General features: G+C 47.0%; 1 protein-coding gene across 1 annotated transcript in view; it reads right to left on the reverse strand.

The window, feature by feature from the left end:
- Positions 1-19,863, reverse strand: part of LOC123755099 (uncharacterized) — a 159,690-nt gene extending 139,827 nt beyond the window's left edge. Inside the window, exons 1-3 of the mRNA XM_069332676.1 lie at positions 19,613-19,863; positions 19,237-19,394; positions 18,873-18,891 (exon numbers count right to left, since the gene is read on the reverse strand). Coding sequence (XP_069188777.1) covers positions 18,873-18,891; positions 19,237-19,394; positions 19,613-19,863 — 428 coding nt within the window. The remainder of the gene's footprint in view (positions 1-18,872; positions 18,892-19,236; positions 19,395-19,612) is intronic.
- Positions 19,864-21,310: the final 1,447 nt, after the last annotated feature.

Here is a 21,310-nt window from a genome sequence, read left to right on the forward strand (position 1 = left end):
GCGCTGAGTGTGGGAGGACGTTGTTTGTTGTGTAGGTGCCATGGGACCCTTTCCCCCTGTTTGCCGCTCTGAGACTGTGGGTCTGGAGTTTTCTGGACGGGCATCTTACCTTGTTCTTGAGGTTGTTCTGTTTGATATGCTGCGTGTTTAGGTAGCCGATGTGTACGGCCTCAAACTGTTGACTACCCATCAAGCGCTTGTGAAGTTTCACTCCTCTGCGGCGGTGTATCGGGACTTTGTGCACCGGTATGATGGACGTTCCTTTACACTCCCTGGGAACTGTGGGACTGTCACTGTTTCTGACCGCTGCTGCTCTGTGACGTATGTGGCGCTGCATGGTGTGCCCTTCAAATTCTTGGAGGCCCTGCTTTGGAGGTTCTTTGGCCAGTTTGGAATCATGGTTTCCCTCCATCTGAACTCTGTCTCTTCCAGACAATGTCGAGGTGTCTCGTGTGGCACCCGGACTCTCGCCTTACGGCTCAAGTCACCTGTTCCCTCCACGGTTACCATGCTGGGGTACACTATGCGAGCCTTCTATGCAGGACAGCCTGCATAGTGTTTGCAGCGACCACAACGAACATGTTTTCGTTGTGGTCTTGAAGGGCGCCAGACGGCCAATTGTACTGGGATGGCGGCTGCTCCTGTTAACTTGTTTAGAGAAGAGGATTTTACCCCATTGGTGGTACAGGACGTGTCGTCTTGTGATGGAGTGGGTGGGGAGGTTTCCCCGCCGTCTGCTGTCCCGGTGGTGGTCCCGGGTTCCTCGGCTGGTGAGCTGGTATGTATGGATGGTGGTGTGTTCGCCTCTCCCCCCCCCCTCTCCGTCTATCTCGTCGTTTTCGAAGGATTCCTCGCGTATACACACCTCATCTCTGCCGGATCTGGCGTCCCTGTGGGCTTCCTCACCTGTGCTGGTCTCTTCCCTCCCGCCTGCTGCACCTGTTATTTCTCCAGTTTCGATTTCCTCTGTGGGTGGCGGCCTCGTTCCCCATGTCGTCGAGGTTGAAATTCTGTGGGTTATTGTTGTTGTTAAAGATTCGCTACCCGGAAGAAAAAGTTCCAAGTAACACGGGCTATTGTCGTGTTCCCCCCGGATATGGGGCAGCCTGCTGACGTCTCTTCTCGGCCACCACCTGCAGGGGGGTGACAGCTCCGACGATCAACAGCCTGTCCCTAAGCGCTCTCGTATGGATATGCGTTGCCTCCTCGAGCGTGGGCTGACGAGTGTGGCGATGTGGTTGACGATGCTGTGTGTGGCTCTGTGCTGCCTCCTGTGTTGGACCCTGCGGCTCCTGTTGGTGGCTCCCCTCCATGGGTGGGTGCCCCTGGTGATCGCGACCTCGTCGTGGCCTTGACGAAGGATTTGCACCAAGTGGGGGGGGGGAAGCTCTGTTCCTGTTCCCAGTGGCAGGGGGACCTGGCATGTCTGTGGGTCCCCTTTTGTGTGGCGCTCGACGAGGGACCAGGTGAGCGAACTGGTGTGCGGCCTTGTGCACTGCCCGGTGTGTTTCCACGTGCACAGCCATGTGACCAACCCCCTATGAGGAAACCCTTCCTTCTCATCTTCCCGTTCGGGGAAGTGTATGATGGAACTTACCCTTTGGAATTTGACTTCGATGATCTTGTGTGTCCTCTTCTGTGGAAATCTTCTTCCACGGAAGAAGTGCCGGATTTAATGCCTCGGCCTCGTGCGGCTCCTGGTCGTCCGCTCTCTGATGACGACCTCTTGGTTTGGGAGGCTTACTGCTTACACTTTCCAGCGCAGGAGTACCCGGATAAGTATGAGTAGTCTGCATGGTTGGTTTATGTTGTGGTTTGTGTTTTGTTTTCTTGTTTGTCATTGTATTGCTTGGTGCTTGCTCTTGCGTGGGTGTGTGTGGTTTTGTTTCGTGGTGCCTGCGTGGTGCCTCTTGTGTGTGTGCATGTGTGTGGTGTAGGTGTTTGTTCCTGGCTCCTGCGTGGGGATGTTCCGGTATATGTTCATCTGGCTTTTTGGCTTGGCCTGGCCAGTGCTCTGTGTGTGTGGCTGTGTGTATGCATTTGTCTGTGCATGCGTGTGTGCATGTAGGATGGCCTGTTGTTTTTTCTGTACTGTCATGCACCTGTGTATGGGATGTAGGGCAGGTTATGGTTGTGTGTTATTTTTGTGTTATTGTACTTACAGTTTTCTGGATATGATTCTGTTTTATGTTCTTTATTTTTTGTGACTTTATGTATCCTGTATTTGTTTTTATGTACTTGTTTTATGTCCGTGTCATTCTTTGTGTTGTTCTGTGTATATTGTTTGCTTTCTTGTGTGTATATTTTTTTTCTGTACCTCCTGTTTGTTTTTGCTGTATTATCTTATTCCATGGTTGTCTGTTTTATTCTCTGTCTGTAGTGTATTTGTTTTATATATAAAAAATAAACTTTGACGCTACATCGTCACGATTTTCATTTTTTTGCTCATCACATAATTTGTGATGAGCAAATTATCAAAATTTGGTCATTTTCAAAGTTATTCTTTTTGAAATTAGCTTGCAACATATTACATTTGTGAATATAGTTGATAAACTTTAAAGGACAAAGAGAATCAATACCTAATCCCATCCCTAGTATTCAGTACGAAATAGTATGAATGACTAAATAATTATGGGAGAGAGAGAGAGACACTACAAGTATGGCAGACATGAAATGTGCAATCACATTATGCGGGTAATTCATTGCCATTTGATGAATATCTTGTACTCATCATGGACTACATGATGATTTATTTTATGCGACAAACTAGTACTTCTGAAAACAAGTCGGTTTCCTTCAGTCCTTATTTAAACATCAACTTATATCAGAAAGCGTCATCATTTGGGTGAACGAATGTTGGGCCCTTCACCTCAGACCAATCCAAAAGGCAACTACAAAGTGCAGACTCGTTATCAAGGATGAACTCCAGGGAAGATAGGCTATATCAACGAGGTATAGCAGTTGCTATGAGAGGCATGTTAATCGCCGCCATCGCTAGAGAAATTGGAATTACGAAGCCAATTGTTAGACTGTGGTGCAGGTGGTGGGAAGAATCCGAACTTGAACCACAAACGCCGGTTTGGTGGTTCAAGTACCCAAGAAAAACCTCTCCCAATGAACACCAGCAAATTCTTGAATGCAGCCGTCAGTCTCCCGTTATTAATTCAGTTGCCATCAGGGATGAACTGCAATTAGAGGTATCTGGACGGTCAGTATGAAATGAAGCCTACATCCATTACCTGATTTCAACCAATTAAAGTATACTGAAAAGATCTGGATTGCCTCGTTGGCCGCCAGGGGGTTCGGACGTGCTCGCCTGACTTGCCAGTTGCTGCCTGGTGTTGCGAGGGGGCGGGTGCAGTTTGAGGTGTGGAGTGCCCGCTAGCCGGGGATCGGCTGGCGGTATGGCTGTAGCTGGTGATATCTGTGTTTGGCGAGAAGATACTGTACGGCTTGATTTTTCTGGTGCAGTGGACTGGCCCATTGTCGAGATTGCTCTCCTGAACGTGTTCCATGTCGACGTCTCTGAGCTATTGGGGCTGGAAAAGATCTCGCCTAACTGTGTGGCGATGTCGTTTGCCACGTCGCTGCTTTACCGGGAGTTTGTGGCACGCTGGGATGCACACTCGCTTCTTATTCCTGCTTCGGCTGTGACTGTGGAGATCTCGGATCCCTGGGGGCCCTTGACCTTTGTGAGTGCTCACGATGTGCTGGTGACCTTCCCCGAGGCAGAGCTTATGTCGGTGTTTATGCAGTATGGTGTGGTGGTGAAGCACCGGTTCACCACTTTGAGTGTGGGCCGGCTGAAAGGGGTCCGTCTGGGGGCTCGTACGCTCGTCATGCGGGTAACGAGCCTTATTCCTTCCAGGGTTTCGTTTCGTGGGCTCTCTCTGCAGATATTTTATCAGGGTCAGACACGAACCTGTTTCCGGTGTGGCACTGAGGGCCACGTGGCGGCCAGCTGCGACGCTCCTCGTGCTGAGGCCCCCTTCAGTTTTCCTGGAGGATGACTTTCCCTGCTTGTTTGTGAGTGGGGATTCCTCGGCGGATCCTCGCTCTGTCCTGGTGCCAGGTGTGGTTCCTGCGGTGGTTCCGGCAGGCGTTCCCGGCAGGCGTTCAGTCTGGCCCTGATATGTCTGGTCCAGGTATGTCTACCCCACCAGTGAGCTCTGAGGGCCTGGGGGCACCTGCTTCGAATCTTCGACGTTCGGTGGTTGCGGAGGTGCATCCGCAGCCGGTTGCTTCCACCGAGGCATTGGATGGTGCTGTAGGGGTGGTGCCTGATTCTCCTGCAGACGGACATGTGCTTCTTGTGGCTGTCGGGGGTGGTGGTGTGTGAAACTCCCCCCCGCCTCTACCTCATCACCTCTCGTAGTTTCCTCGTTCCAACGTGCCTCTTCTCCTGCGCCGGTTCTGTCGTCCACGCTGGATACCTCACGTGTACTGGAATCTACCCTTCCGCCTGCTGTCTCTCTTCCTTCTACGACTCCGGTGTCCTTGAATGGTAGTGGCTTTTTGCCCCGCGTTGTTGAGGCTGCTGTTCTGCGTGATTGTATTGCCACGGCTTTTGGGCCGCCTGCCGATGGTTCTTCTGGGGCACCGCTTGCTGGGGGTGACAGTTCCGACGATCAACGGCCTCTTTTTAAGCGCCGTCGTTCGGCTCGGGATGCGTCACCTCGCCGGACGTTGGCAGAGGAGCGTGATGCGATGGATGATGATGTTGTGGACGACGCTGTGTTGCCTCCTGTGGTGCTTTCTGTGTTGGACATTGTGCCTCCTGCTGGTGGCTTCCCTCAGTGGGCGGTTGCCCCTGGTGATCGCGACCTCGTAGTGGTGTTGTCGAAGGATGTGCGACGGGGGGCCTCTGCTCCTGTTCCAATTGGTGGGAGCACTGGGGCGGCTGCAGAGCAATCCTCCCCGGGGCTCGGTGCGATGCCCGGCGTCGAGCGAAGTGCGCGCCCTAGTGGGCGGGCCGGTGTGCGGCCCGCTGTGTAGCCTGGTGTGCTTCCAAGTGTGTGGCCCTGTGACCGGCCTCCTAGGGGGAAAAACCCTTCCCTTTCGTCCTCCCAACCAGAGAGGTGATCGACAGTTCTAAAAAATCTCTGTTTTAAGTCTGATGACCTGGTGCGTCCTGTTCCCTGGTGCCCTTCTACCATCTGGGTTCCATGGGCACAGTGTTTCATCATTGGCGTGCCGGATTTGATGCCTCGGCCTACTGCGACTCCTGGATATCCACTTACTGAAGACGACCTAGTTGTTTGGGATGCTTATTGCTTACGATTTCCGGCTCGGGAGTACCCGGAGAAGTATGAGTGATCCGTGTGGTTGGTTTCTGTGTTGTACGAGTTGTTTCCCCAGTGCCTGCGTGAACAGGTGGGTGTCCTTGTCTGTGAGTGTGTGTGGGGTGTGGGTGTTTGTTTCTGGTTTCTGCGTGGCCTGTTTTGATGTATTTGCGATTTGTTTTGTGCTTTGCCTTTGATCTGTATGGGTGTTTGTGTTGTGGTTGTGTGCAGTTGTGGGTGTGTGGTGTTCTTTATTTCCTGTCTTTGCGCACGCCCCGTGTGTTGGGGTGGCGGGCGTATTGATGTGGAGTGGATGGTTATGCATGTTGCTGTTCCGTGTGTTTGTAGCTTGGATTTTGTGTTTGTGTGTGTGATTATTTCTTTGTCCTTGTAATTGATTTATTTTTTGTACATATTTTGTTATTTATGTTATGTGTAGTTTTTTGGATTTACTGTTTTGTAATTTTGTATTTTTTCTTGTATTTTTGTTCTTGCACTTATGTCATTTATTTGTTGTATGCATTCTCTGTCCCATGCTGTTTGTGGATTTCTTAGCTTGTGTCCTGTGTGCTTTCCTGTGACCTATTGTCTGTAATTTATGTCTGATTCATGGTGTTTACTTTGTTTCATGCTTAAGCGCGATTGTTTGTCTGTGTTGTTTTGCACTTGTTCCCTGTTTTTGTACTTTGGTCTTTTATACATCAATTAAAAAATTAAAGTATACTTAACTATAGAAAAGCAAGATTAATTTTTGCCAGAAGATATGTCAGCGAAGATCTCGATTACTGGGTTCTCTTTCACTTCCAGAAATTCATTTCAGCGTCATCGCAGATTACACTACAGGCGTCCCAACAACGCACGATATGAACAGCAGTTTATATAAGAAATCGCTAGGAGAGGTTATAAATCGTGCTATGTATGGGGATGGATTTATTTATACGGCTAAGAGAACTTACTGACATTCTGATAGGCTTCAATGCTGACACATATCATGAGATTTTGAAGGAAGTCATGGTGCCATGCACGTATGCTCTTCCTTACCCTCAGCAAATACTGTTCATGCTTACTTAATGAATACTATACTATTGTACTGCTTATTTAATAATAATTTACCACCAAATAGGTTAACATAATCCTACCTCTCGGTCAATAATATTACTCTGGTTTTGGCACAAGTAATATATTTTACTAGATTCGTTGCCTTCTGTTAAGCTTAACTTTAAATTATATTATCAAATAGTCGCCATGAATTTTTAATTAATTTTGTGGGTCAATTAACAGGATAATTGCTCAATCCTTAATGCCTGGATTTTTAGGCAATGGTGTGCCAAACCATTTTTATATTGAACTCCTTGAGTGGCCTAGCAAATTCTGGATATGAAACCAATAGGGAGTTGCGAGGAGACCCCCGGCCAGTTTGGATGCTCATGAGGTCTCTCCGCTCCTGGCTAGTGTTTACGTTGGACGATTGCTGGTTTGCCCTGCTGGTGGTGGTTTGCCACTGACAGGGTGACGTTTGGATTGGCCATGGACTTCTCGCTCTCCAGTGAAGAGGACATTGTCAGCTGGTCTGGCATTTATGGTGCCAGTGGACCATATGTTGGTTGGTGTCGCCCTAGTGAACGGTGCTACACGTGCAACTGTCGGACTTAGTTGGCGTCCAGCTGCTTCAGGGCAACAGTGCTGTGGTCAAGTTCCACCTCCAGGCTGCCTTTCGGGCGTTTCGAGAGGCATGTTTACCCTCTCCCTGATACTGCTAGTTCTGTTAAGGTGGTGAATCTTAGTGTCACCTTGACGTATGTGGCGGTGCATGGTGCCCCCTCTGAATTTCAGGAAGAACTTTTAACCTCCTGTTTTGAACGATTTGGGACAGTTAAGTGTTCGTTGGAACAAGGTCCTTGCCGGGTACTCTTTTGACGGCTCCCGCACCCTGACGATGTCGCTAAAGTGTAGTGTCCCGTCGTCGATGTCCGTGTTGGGTTACACGTTCCGCTGCCAGTATGAGGGCAGCGGAGCGTGTAACCCAACAGGTGTGGTCACGACGGTCATCTGGCTGCAGCGTGCGACATAGGAGCAACTGCTCGGGTGCATATTTTTCGTATGGAGGATTTTCTGTTCCTGTTGCATTCGGATGCAACAGGGTCAGAAACGCAGTTTGCCACGCAGTTTTGCCACAGCGTGGCAAAACGGTTGTTACTGAGGATGGAGTGGGTACTATATCTGAGGCGCTGTGCCTGATTGCCTGTCTGCTGCTCCACCTGTTGAGGTGCGTTCTACGGCCTATGCGACACATCTGGCAACTGCTGTGACCCCTGTGGTTATTGAGCCGGTGTGTGTTAGTGTTGGGCCGTCGCCTGCGTTGCATGTAGTGAAGGATGTCCCAGTGTAGGTCCATGTCCCGCCGCCGCCTGTGGACGTAGTATTGGCTTCCAGGGACGTGGGTTCTGCTGTTTTGGAGGCGGTGTGCTTCGGCAAGGGGAGGTGCCTGCCGTGCCTGTGTGTCGGCGACTGTAGTTCTGATGCTTTAATACCTTTGCAGAAGCGTGCGCTCCGGTGTTCTGAGACTGTTTCCCAGGATGGTGTGGACAGTGTGGGCGATGTGGCTTCTATGTACTGTGCGGATGGTGAGGGTGTGGCCCGTGTGGATGTGAAGATAGTAGCCGTAGCACCACCTCCGGTATGTTCGTGGGAGCTGAGGTGCTGGGTTTGCTTCCAGTGGCTCCGGCGGCGGTGAATGAAGGTTCGGCTTTCTTGGATTCAGCCTGAATCCTTATGATTTCCTGTCTGTGAGGGCCGTGATGGGAAATTGCAGGATGATGAACGCCGCTGCAGAGCATATAGCAATGGGTTTTTGACTTACAGATGGAGTAATGATGGTCCTGCCAAAAAGCTGCACTTGGGGTAGCTTGGTGGGGTAGAAGTATTTGCAGCACCGAAAGCACTGTTGAAGCTCATCGAATTGTTCCTTCTTCACTTCGAAGGGTGGAATCTACATGACGAAGCAGTGGAAACGATATTTGGCAGCCTGGTTAGCCGTGGTTAAGGTGGTGAAGGATAGCTTCATGGTTGGCGCGTGTCGTCTTCGGTGTCGTTGCCGCAGAATATAACATTGAATACCCCCTGGGTTAGGATTTTCTTTCTCGATGTTGGTAATGATGATCTTTTGTTGATCTGCAATCCAGCGGCTGGTTTCGCTGATAAAGACTGTTCGTTTGGAGATGTACTGAGGTGGGAAGAGAGGAAAGAGGTGATACACTTTGCAAAGTGTGCGATCAAAATTTTGGAGTTTTTCGAGGTCCTACACACACGGAAAATAGAGCACAATATCATCCCTTTTTTGATCAATGTCGATTGGTGTAATGTCGGGGCCTTCTTTTAGGATCTTGGCACCAGAGAGTGATGGAGATTAAGCCACCCCAAGAGGAAGGTTGTTGTTGTTGTTTAAGATTCTGGTACTGGGAACAAAAAGTTCTCAGTAGCAGCACGGGCTATGATGAGCCCGTAGTGGATTTATCTGGCACAGGAGCGGGGCTGTAACTGAGAGGGAAGAGGAAGGTTGTTGTTGTTGTTTAAGATTCAGCTACTCGGAACTAAAAGTTCCAAGTAGCACGGACTATGGTGAGCCCGTTGTGGACTTACCTGGCACAGGAGCAGAGCTGTGAAGAGGAAGATGATGATTGATAAAGATTAAGCCACCAAAGAGTAGGCACGGGCATGAATAGCCAGTAAGAAGAGAAAGGTTGTTGTTTTAGATTTAGCTACTCAGAACGAAGTGTCCATGTAGCATGGGCTATGGTGAGCCCGTAATTGAGTTTGGTTATACATGATAACCTTTTTCCTGTGATATTTGAGTCTAGGTTTAAGATGGAGGAGAGGACTTCTCCTTTTTCCCTGCTTGTTTATCGCTTCTGTTTTAGTGCACTAGTTTTAATCTTGTTTTATTAACATTTTCTTGGTGGCGGATGTAGATGCAGAATGCTCACTAATGAGTCCCATTCCTCAACAGCTTTTCTAATCATTGTAGTCGCGGTGGAATGTGCCTCTAATGCAGCTGCTGTCGTTGGAATAATGTTGAGTTTGATGTGCAGGGCTTCAGTAGCTTCACATTCCAGTAAGTAGTGCAATAGGGGCGCCTCTGCTTCAGTTTCACAGATGTGACACTCTATAACTATTGAGTTCATTACCTCCCAGCAGCATTTATAGGAAGGAAAATACGGGCATTAAATAAGGCAGAAGTGAGGTAAGGAGCAGGAAAAAGAAGGTAATAACTAGAAGAAAATAAGGTGTAAAGTGGGGAGTAGGTAAGAGAAAAAGGTAATTCATAGAAGGTAAGAGTAATGCGAAATGTAAGAATATGATGAAAGGTACAAGAGTGTAATAACTGGATGAAGGTAGAATGGGACAGGTAAGAATATGAGGAGGGTAAGAAAAATAAAAAGGGAGGTATGTTTATGTTTCGTCACGTTTGTTAGGAAGGTTAGAGCATTTGAGTACATACTGTGAAAGAGAAGAGTCAACAGCAACAAAGCCAGGACTTAGGTTCATGTTGGGTATGTTTTGTATCAGAGCCGATTCGACAAGACGGCGTCTGTGAAGAGTTGACAGGAAAGATTATTTTAGAAGAAGACCAACCAATAGGATGATTAGAATCCCTAACTTGACAGTAGAGAGCATTTTTGTGTCTGTAGATTCAACACTTTTTTTGTTCCTCAAGTCTGTCATTTAGTGTATGCGCTAATTTTCCCAAAGTACTAGAAATGACAAGACAAACAGGATATAGAGTTGATACCAGCAATATTAGAAGCAGGAGGGGCAGTGTGAACCAAATAACTACGAAGAGTGTTAGTTTGTCGACAGGCGAGCTTTAAGCCAAGAGGACGAAGGGAATTAGTGATATTTTTTAGTTCAGATATAAAGGGAAGGCAGAGCACAGTGGTACTAGTGTAGTAATTTTCAACAGGTTTGGGATAAAAAAGTTTTTAGCTTTAAGAAGTTTTAAGATCGCCTTAAAGCTTTAGGAAGTTTTAAGATTGCCTTAAAACTTCCTTCAACCGCAAACTAAGACAGTTCTCTAGTTTTTTTCCTACTGACTTCTATCTAATAAGACGTTTCCGTGTGATTTGCCTAAGACTCATAAACCTGATGTTCCTCTTCGTCCTATTATTTATTCGAAAGGCTCTGTCAGCTATCCTTTTGCCTCCTCTGGTCTGCCAAAACTCTGACTCCTTATCTACTCCCCATTTTACCATCTTCTAGATATTACCTTCTCTCTCCTGCTCCTCACCTCACTCTTGTCTTATTTAGTGGCCGTGCCTCCCTTGCTCCTCTACCCGAACCGCACCGCTCCTGTGCCAGGTAAGCTATAGTCCGGGCTACTTCGAACTTGTTCCGAGTAGCTGAATCTGTAACAACAACTTCCCTTGCTCCCTCGCATTATCGACTTGATATATTTTTTTTTTTTTACATGCATACATGCATATAAATTCAATAACACAAGAACAAAACAAACAGAACACAAACACAAATTACAAAATCACAAAATCACGAAGTACAAAAGCACATGAAATACCGGCCGGAAGGGCCGACAACAAAACCCAAATATAATGCAAAATAGTATAAAAAGAACAGTTCAATATACATCGTTCATTTTTAAGTGTACAACCAAACATGCATACAGGTACAATACAACGAGAACTGACAAACAGATCACAAAAGCACAAATTACAAAGTCAAAAAGGTACAAATTATCAAATACACAAAACACCGGCCTGAAGGGCCGACAACAAAAACAACAATAAGCACATCAGTTCAAGTACAAAGAACCCAAACCAGCATCCAACATCCCAACCATTGAAACACAACACAAAACAAGCCTACTGGCCCCAGAAACCCCACAAAGAGGCACAAATACATAACAACAATAAAATAGATAAAACACAAAAATTAACACAGAAACAAAGGGCCACACAAGCAGCCCAAAGGGCTCAACACACTACACAACAAGCACAGATCACGCAAAAACCGGGAAAACAGTCCAGCCCACCCACACTCCCCCACACGCATGCAACCGCACCCCACATCCACGCACACAAACGGACACAACACCACAACACACACACACACACACACACACAAAATCACTTAAAAGGAGGAAATATCTCAATGGGAGGCAAATATTTCTCAGAAAACTCATGCTTATAGGCCTCCCATATTAAATACTTCCTGTCGGTAGGACAACGATGCCCCTGCCTCAGGGGGGCGTGCATGAACTCAGGAATCACCAGATCAGGCGGAAGCGGCAGCTCCTGGAGCTGGGCGGCAGTAGTCGCATAACGAGGTAAGGTAGAGCAAACCACCCCCTCCTTGGAAGCAGAAGACATGGAAGAAGCGGATGGAGGCAACCGAGACGGCCCAGCCGCCAGATGCACAGGAGAAGACGAGGAAGGCCGTTGAGCCAGCAACACCACACCCGACACCGCAGGAGATGCAGAAGAGACGGTCGGAGACGGGAGAAGCGGCAAAACCGCCGCTGATGAAACAGGGGACGAAGCTGGGGGCACGGAACCCCCGGAGCGAGCAATCTTTTTCAACACCACCACCAGGTCACCAAGCTCACCAGCAGAAGGAACCACCCCCCACGCAGAACCGGAACCATCCGACGCAGGCGACGCACCTGAAGCAAGATCCACAGACATCACACCAGAGGGGGAGGTTATCTTGAGATGATCATGAGATGATTTCAGGGCTTTTTAGTGTCCCCGCGGCCCGGTCCTCGACCAGGCCTCCACCCACAGGAAGCAGCCCGTGACAGCTGACTAACACCCAGGTACCTATTTTACTGCTAGGTAACAGGGGCATAGGGTGAAAGAAACTCTGCCCATTGTTTTCTCGTCAGCACCCGGGATCGACCCCGGGACCACAGGATCACAAGTCCAGCATGTTGTCCGCTCCAGCCGACCGGCTTCGGGGAGGCCGAAACACCGGCACTGGCTTCTGCAGGCAAACGCACCTCCGTCACCACCGTAGAATTCAATGCAACCGGAGCTACCCCGCCGTCACCGGAAGATCCACAGTCTTTGAAATCGCCAACATCAGCCCAGGCAGAAAAAGATCGCCGGGAATGCTTAGGCTCCGGCCGCACATCATCAGATCCAGATGCTGACTCAGAGACACATGCACCACAAGCCGGGCGAACCGACGCTCATCGTAGAACGGCAGCATCCTCAACCACATGGGGTACCAAGCCAGGCACAGGAGGAGGCGCTGTATCCACCACAGCACCCAGCACAGCCGGGACAGACGACGAGGGTGCAGGAACAGGGACAGACGCAGCACACGAAGAACTGGAAGACAGGGGAGCCGAGCTGAAGGCAGTTGGAAGATCCACAGGAACGCCAGGGACACCAACGGGAGCAAGACGGGCACTAGACGGCGACATAATCACCGGAGGAGAGGCGACAACAACAGGAGGCGTAACAGTTGACACAGGGGGTGCATCATCGACCAAAGAGACGTCCACATCCACATCTCACCGAAGCCTCCTCTAAAGGAAGCGGCGAGAAATCCTCCTCACTGAAGAGGTTCACGGGCGCAACGGCAGGCGCAGAACACCCAGCAGCCTGATGGCCCAAAAGGCCACAATGATAACACGTCCGAGGCTGGCGGGTCTAAAACACCCGAACGTGATATCCCATGAGTTTCACGGAGGACGGAATGTCCGACCGGAGCCGCATGCCCAGGGTGCAAATGTTTGTCCGCACGCCCTTGAGCGGACTCGAGGAGATCATGTGCAACCTCACACTAACAACGGCGCCAAACTGGCCGAAGTAACGCCGCAGCAGTTCCTCCGGAAACTCCAAGGGCGCCCCCATGAACACTGACATAAGTGAGGGCACCACTACGATCTGAGAGGGTCACAGTGCCCGCACCGTCTGGCAGGGGTAAGGTCCGCCCCTCGTAACGATGGAGAAACTCCCGATATGCCACCTCTTCTGTGAACTTGACAATAGCCCGATGTGCATTTACCAACTCGACGACATACACGTCCATCAAAGGGATACGAAGCATCTCACATAACATCAGCGCCACCTCAGGATAACCGGCCCGGCCAGAAAACTCGAGGCCCACGGACTGAGCCCTCACTACAGGGGTAAGAGGTACCCCTATCCTGCAAGTCATGTCAGCACTGACCAGGCAAGCAGAGACATGCACACCCCCTGCCGGCACACCTGGCAAACTTCCACCAACTACCGAAGAGCCAGGCAATATGTCCATACCCCACGGCACCTCGGGTGCTACCGTAGTTGAATCTATAACAACAACATCCCTCGCTCCCTCGCATTATCGACTTGATAATTGTTACGGTCTCATCACCTTCGTCGGAGTGTAGAGTGGCAATTCCAGCACCATCTATGAGTCTGCACTCCAACCCCCCAGATATTGGACGCTATGTAGACAATGCCATCTATTGGTGGTGGAATGACAGCGATCAATGGCTTTTGTTTCCTACCCTGGTTAGCAAGAGGGGACGACGTGGATGACCTCTGGTGGATGGCAGGTCATGATCTGCGCCATCTTTTGTAACTATGAGCATAATGTTAACTCTCCCAGTAAGTGTTACTCCTGGTTTCCCCAGTGTGCCGTCCTGTTAACTGATGACATTTCATGTCCACAGAAATGATGTGTGGAGGCAGTCGTACTGAGGAAGGCAGTTTACTTTGGGCAGTCCACGTACTCTCTGCCTGGTTTTGGAAGAAGACTGAATAAGCCGCCGTCGATCTATGCAGTGTGTTAGCTGCTATATAACGTAGTATTGGTAACGATCGGCGTACCTGGGAATTGGCTTAGGAGAGTAATAGACGACAGTGAGATGCCTTTTGTGAAGTGCTGTTAGCCGGTCGCTAGAGGCTTCTGCCAAGGGTTCACTACCCCTGCATTGGTTGTTTTGTGACCCCGACAAGCGTGTGCGGCTGAGATCCTCTCCCAGCGAGTGGCTGGAGAGCGATAGTAGGGTATACGCACCTCATGATAGTGTCAGTGGGCTGGCCCACGTAAAATATGAACTCGCCAGTGTTTCTCAGTACGAGTGGACTAGGTACTGAATGGTGGCAACACTGGGGTTGGCGAACCCTGCGTGTGAGCGCTTTTGGTGTTCTAAGTGAAAGAGACACCATTGTAAATAAGTGTACAAATACTCTATTTTAATATATTTTATGTGTATATATACTGTTAAAGGGAATAGTGTTTTGTTCATCCCTCCCCCCCTATTATTGCATTGCATCCTATCTATTGCATATTTAACTTACTTAAATTCCTAACTTACGTATTGCACCCCCTTATTATTACACTATATAGCCAAATCTTGAAAGCGTACTACCGACTTGGAGTCGGTTACTACAAACAAGGTTCATGCATCAAGAACCCGGTTACTGGTCCATAGTGACTGTAACAATAATGCTTACGTTCTTTTCATGCCCGTGCCACCTCCTTAGGTGGCTTAATCATCATCAATAAATTAATCTCGCGTCCATCACAATTGACTTGGTAATGGTCCAGGAGGGACCGAAGCGTCGACGTCTTTTCATCTTCTGGTGTGTGGTTTGGTCATCATATCTTCAGCCACATTATTGTGACTCATCAATAGATTATAATAGCAAGACACAATAGATTATAACTGAAACGTAAAAGTGAATCGTTATATATATTCATGTTTCATAATAAATAATTTTGCCAGCATTTTTGTCAGATTCATTAACTTCAGTTTTTTCTTTAGCATTTGAATGTTCCGGTGGATCTGCACAAATGGTTGTCCATTGTTTTCATTGCATTTGAAACAGAAAAGTAAAAGAAGATAGTCCAGTGTTGTTATTTGGTAAACCTTAAGAATGACACTTAAACAATAGGTGCCGCAAGCGAACATACCAGTAGTGCATGTAAATAATGGCTAAATATAAATATATTTGACATTTGATTTGACATTTTCCAACTTTTTCTTGAAATTCAAAGCTGTCTAAATCTCTAATGTGAACAAGTCTTGAATATACTTTTGGTCAAAGATTTTTAAAGTATTCAACAGTATGGCGGATATTGATCTAGAACACTGCTTCAATAGGTTGGATGCAACACAGACGAGTAACAATTAAGTCAAGCTCAACATGCCACTCTTTTGGACAATAAACAAGAGATGTTTCTTCACCCATACGTTTATAAACCCATGAGACCGGCTACCAGCTGAAGCTGTAAATGACAAAACACTGCCGATTTGTAGCATTCTGATTGATAAAAAATCATCAGGATAAATGGGCGGACCTTTGACAAGCTACCAGCTTTCTATCCTCGTCGAGGCCACTAGAGTGTCAGTAGCCACCCAGTATATCACGTATAGCTTTCAGCCAAATGCCGAAGTGTGGGGATTTCTTGCATGCTCGTTACAGGGTGTGGTCATGGCGTTGGCGCTCTCTGTTGTTGGCTGACGTTTGATGTGAGCAGGTCGGTGTTGTTGGTGTGTTGTGCCGGCTAGCCTGTGGGGGTGGCTGGCGTTATGGCGTCGTCAGTGACGCGGATTCGGAGGGTGGATTCCACGGGTTGGCGTTCTCGGCGGCTGCTGATTGGGCATTGGTGGAGGTGGCACTTTTGGATGTTTTACGGGTGGACCTGCATTCTCTTTACGGCTTTGAGAAGATCTCTGACAGCCGTGTGGTGGTAAAGTTCTCTGCCCCTGGTCCATATCAGTGCTTCGTGAGTGATTTTGCTGGGCGTTCTTTCCTGCTCCCGGGCTCTGCTGGTACTGTGGTGGTGTCGGACCAGTGTGTAGCGCCGACGTTTGTTAGCATCCATGGAGTTCCCTTGGACTTTCCCGAGGAGGTCCTTCGCACCTGCTTCTCTCGGTACGGTACTGTATTCACTCACCACATAACTTGTCTCCGCTCAGGCCGCCTGTCGGACTTGAGGACCAATGTGCGGACCCTTGGCATGCGCTTGACACATGATATTCCTTCTCAGGTCACGTTCTACAGCTTTAACTTGCGGGTATTCTATGGGGATCTGGGGTGTTCTATGAGGTGTGGCTTGTGAGGGCATCTTGTGGCCGGTTGCACTGCTTCCGGGGTGGGGAGGCCAGCCCTTTTTCAGGAGGGTGATTTTCCCCCGTTGGGGGGCCAAGCCGGCTGTTGTGGAGGCCGTGAGTGTCCCCCGCGACCCCTCCCCATCGTTGGTGCCTTCTGATTTTAATGTTTCTACTCCGCCTGTTCAGCAGTTTGGCCCACCTGGCCCGTTGGTGTCTGATGCAACAGCCTCACTTCCTGTGCACGTCATCACTGCGGAGATTCACCGGGATTCAACTGTTAATGACGTAGTGTCGGGTACGTCTGTGGCAGCTGCTCCGTCATGTATAGGTGGGAGTGACGATCCTGCAGGTCCTCCGTGTGGTGTTGCTCCTTCGTCTGGTGGCCATGCATCCGACGTGGTTACTGCTGCTCCCGTGGCGCTGCGTTCCTCTCGTGGCTCTAGAGGGCCTTCCCCGGTCGCGGCGTCGGATCAGCCCCATCGTAAGTGGGAGGCACGGACGCGTTCCTCGGACACCAATCCTCCCATCAAGCGAGGAGGGTCAACGGCTGGGGCTGCTGTGGCGTGCACCCCTCCTCTTGCTCCTCCCTCTGGTAACCTGCTGGGGTCTGTGGCTCCCGAGGCTCTCTCTGGGGGCAGTGAAGCTCCAAAGGCTGTTGAGGATGCTCAGTGGGTGGGGTCCGCTGGTGTGGAAGGTATTGGACGGGATGCACTGACGATTATGTCAGTAAGTTTACGAAGTCTACGAAGAGTGTGGTTGCCGACGTTCTTGTGGCGCCCTCCGCTGCAGGGCTGCCAGATGATGCGCCTACTGTTCCTGTTGCCTTCCTTGTCGAGGGCTCTGGTGCGCCTTCGCAGGGGACTGTGGGGTTGGTGGGGTCCTGATTGCCCTTCCTAATGGCGCCCTCGCCTTCCATTGAAGTGTTTTCTCCCTTCGATTTTGTGTGTGTGTGTGTGTGTGTGTGTGTGTGTGTGTGTGCATCATGTGCTGTGGTGTTATGTCTGTGTGCTTGGGTGTGGGTGTGTGGGTGTGCCAGGTTTGTTTTCCCGGTTCTTGTGTGCTCCGTGCTTGTTGTGTGGTTGTTGCTGCTCTTCGGGCTGCTTGAGTGGCCCTGCCTGTTTTTGTTCCAACTGTTTGTTGATGTTATTTTCCTTTAGCTTTTGGGTTCATTTTTGTGTTTCATTTATTTTTGTTAAATTTATTTTTGTGTGTCATTTATTTTTGTTAAATTTATTTTTGTGTTTCATTTAGTTTTATTGTCGTTATGTATTCATGCTTCTCCGTGTGGTATCTGGGGCCAGTAGGCTTTTGTGTTTTCAATGGTTGGGTTGTTTGGCGCGGGTTTAGGTTCTTTGTACTTGTACCGTTGTGCTTATTGTTTTTGTTGTCGGCCCTTCAGGCCTGTAATTTGTATGTATGTAATTTTGTACTTCTGTGATTTTGTGTAGTTTGTGTTTTGTACTCGTGCTATTGTCCTTGTACGCATGCTTACATGTAACGCTTACATTACCCTACTGTATTGTATTGTTGTTAATTTTGTAATGTGTTGCATTGTGGTTATGATCATTGTGGTGTTTTTGTTGTCGGCCCTTCAGGCCGGTACTTAGTGTATTTGTATTTCATTGTTTTGTGCCTTGTACATTGTTTGTGTTCTGTTTGTTTTATTGTATTTATTCGCATGTATGTACGTAAAAATAAAAAAAAAATAAAAAAAAATACTGAAGTGTATATATGTACTGTTTGCCCATTAAAGTTTTAAGCGTTTCATGGAGCAAGTAACTATTTAATTTAACATTGATCATATGGTAGTTTGTTGAGTATACGATAATCTTTAAATGACAATGAATTACTAATATAATTTGATCAGAAAATTCACATAACACATTTGCAACTTAAGTGTGTCTGTAGATCTGTGTCTGTGTGTGGTTTTGTCTCTTTGTCTCTCTCTCAATCTCTCATAATTATTTGGTTAAATATACGTACTATTACGTAATGTATTTAATAACCTCATTTATTAATAGTTGTTCTCATGAATTAAATACACAAGTCATAATCACTATCCATTTTACTATCTCCTTCAGCTGACAGTATATTAGATGATGATGATAATATTTATCTATATCATTTAAATTACATTACATTCGTATACTCCTTTCTATATCTGAATACTGATGCGAAACTAGTTCTTGATAATATTATTCGCCTAAGGTATACCAACTTTATTTGCATATGTAAATGTTTGCAAACCAATTTTATATTAACCATTTTGTGTGCGACGCCCAGTCGTCTGCCTCAGGAACCAAATGCCAATACGACCAATTATCATACGTTATATTAATTACTTGGAAGGTCAATAAACTCTTCAGCATAAAAGAAGAACCATTTCTCTCGTTCACTAATCTACATATACCATTCAATGCCATCCTCTTTTCCTTTAGATGACGGAGAGAAATATGTAAACCATCGTGTGGTGTTTTGACCAAGTGGTGTTTTGAACAATGGGCTATTTTGTAGTTCAAAAGGACCTGAAGGGTAAAGGAATACCTTTCCTCGACTGTACTCACAAGATGCGTATGGGATCATTCCAGATGAACTACAGGAAAAAAATACTGATTACTTATACAGACGATGAGTCATGATAACGTGGCTGAAGTATGTTGACCAGACCACACGCTAGAAGATGAAGGAACGACGACGTTTTGGTCCGTCCTGGACCATTCTCAAGTCGATTGTACCATTCTCAAGTCAAGTCGACCATTCTCACAATCGACTTGAGAATGGTACAGGACGGACCAAAATGTCGTCGTTCCTTCATCTTCTAGCGTGTGGTCTGGTCAACAGATTACTTATTTAAGCAAATCATGAAATACTTGAGAACAGAGGCGGAACTATTGCCGACGGATAGGTCGAGGATGAGTCCCCGACAGGTGGTTGTGGGGATTCCCCACAGCCCATGGATGAGGTTGCTCTGTGACTGCTGGTCCTGGGAGAACACGGATCCCGTCTCCGCCACCACCATGCCCGTCTCCCCGTCCACACTCAGGCGTCTGAGGGCGTGCACGGTACACTATTTTACATACTTTTTGCCCTGTGACGAAATTTTATAATAATATTGCTTGTAAATTATATGCTCTTGAGGCAAATCCTGATAAACTCCACATCATGTTTATTTCTCATTTTATATAATTCTGAAAGTGGGAAAGATGAATGAAGGGAAGTGGGATAATAGTGAAACGATCAAATGTTGATTTTGAGAACTGTTTACCTGAGTATAGTGGAGGTAACAGTTGAGTGACGTGTAGTGGTGATGAGCACCAGGTGACAGCTGGGGAGATGGTGCTCCACCACCTGACTCACCATCACGCCCACCTGCTCCCCATCCTGACCCTCCGCCAAGCCCATCTGATTCAACATCCCGCCCATCTGCTCCACGGATTCACCCACTTCCTCACAGACCACAGGCGCGGCTCTCATCATCACAACTGCCATGACTATTTGATGCCTCAATAACACCATCCTAGCCTGAAATGCCTAAATTGGTGTTATATCGGACCTAATAGATTGAATGCACTACGTGACCTAGTATAAAAGGCCCTGTTTTTCTAACAAGCAGAGTGATTTACGATATTTAAAAATAATCAAAATAGTTTATTTGAATTAATATTATTATATTAAGAACATGAATTACTGACTTAGGTGTGTTAGGTAAGGATAGGTTAGGAAGGTTAGGTTTAGACACATTTCCACGTTAATTTTACCTAAAAAAAAAAGGAAATCATCAATACAAATATAATTGGAAATGTTCGTTTGTTCAAAATCTCTAATCTCCGAAAGTTCTTCACCGATTGCCTTGAAATTTTCACACAACGCTCCATTCGCATCCACGCGGGTTTTTATATACATACTATATGGATGTCACGTCTGTGATGGGAAAAATCAAGTTTTTTTTTTAAAGCTGACGTTTTTTGTGTGTTTTTCAAGTGAGGGAAATCTTCGAAACCTCTTTACCGATTTCTTTGAAACCTTGACACAACATTGCATTCGAATAGGCGAGTGTTTTTATATACCTACTATATACATGCCTCACCTGTGACAGGAAAAAACATGCTTTTTTGAAAAGCAGCGCCATCTGTAGGACATATGGGCAACACACACAGTAATATCTGAAAGTTCTTCACCGATTGCTTTTAAATTTTGACACAACGTTCCTTTCGAATACGTGCGTGTTTTGATATACCTACTATTTAGATTACTTTGTCAGTGGTGTAACACCTGTAACAGATAAAAACATGCATTTTTTAAAAAAAACAACGCCATCTGTTGCACGTAAGAGCAACATACGATATACAAGATATGTTACAATTCAATTTAAATGTTTCCGATTTCATTGTTATATTGAATTTTCATAGATTTTAATTTATTTTCATTTTGATTTAATTATTTTGTGTGACATTGCGTTGGAATTGAGCTGTGTTGTTTACCATACTGTTCATTTCGTGGGTATATCTTATTTGTTTCTTTTTTCATTGTTTTTCATTCCGTTTTTTTAACTGGTTTTTATTTTTCAGTGCAATTGATGGTGAAATAAGCTGTGTCGATTGATCGGCGTTTGAACTGAAATATTTCATTAGTATTTTTTGTTTTTGTTTTGAAAACAAGAAAATGGACAACACGTTTATTTCACAGCTGCAAATGTGCAACAAACAGCTATGAATCCACTGGCTAGAACGTTAACTGCTTTCTTCCCGTTATGTCAAAATGACGCGTTTGCGAAAACACTGCTGTATTCGGAAGTGGCTACGTATTACACATGGAATGTCAGTAGAATATAATTTGAACTACGTAAACAAGGAGAGCGAGTCGACAGACAACCTGGCATATTCAATCAAATTACGATAGGAAGACTGTACACCATGCATTCCAATCAAGATGAATGCTTCTTTCTTCGCAAGCTGTTGGTAAA

Source organism: Procambarus clarkii, chromosome 28 (assembly GCF_040958095.1).
Source record: "Procambarus clarkii isolate CNS0578487 chromosome 28, FALCON_Pclarkii_2.0, whole genome shotgun sequence".
NCBI classification, from domain to species: Eukaryota; Metazoa; Arthropoda; class Malacostraca; order Decapoda; family Cambaridae; genus Procambarus; species Procambarus clarkii.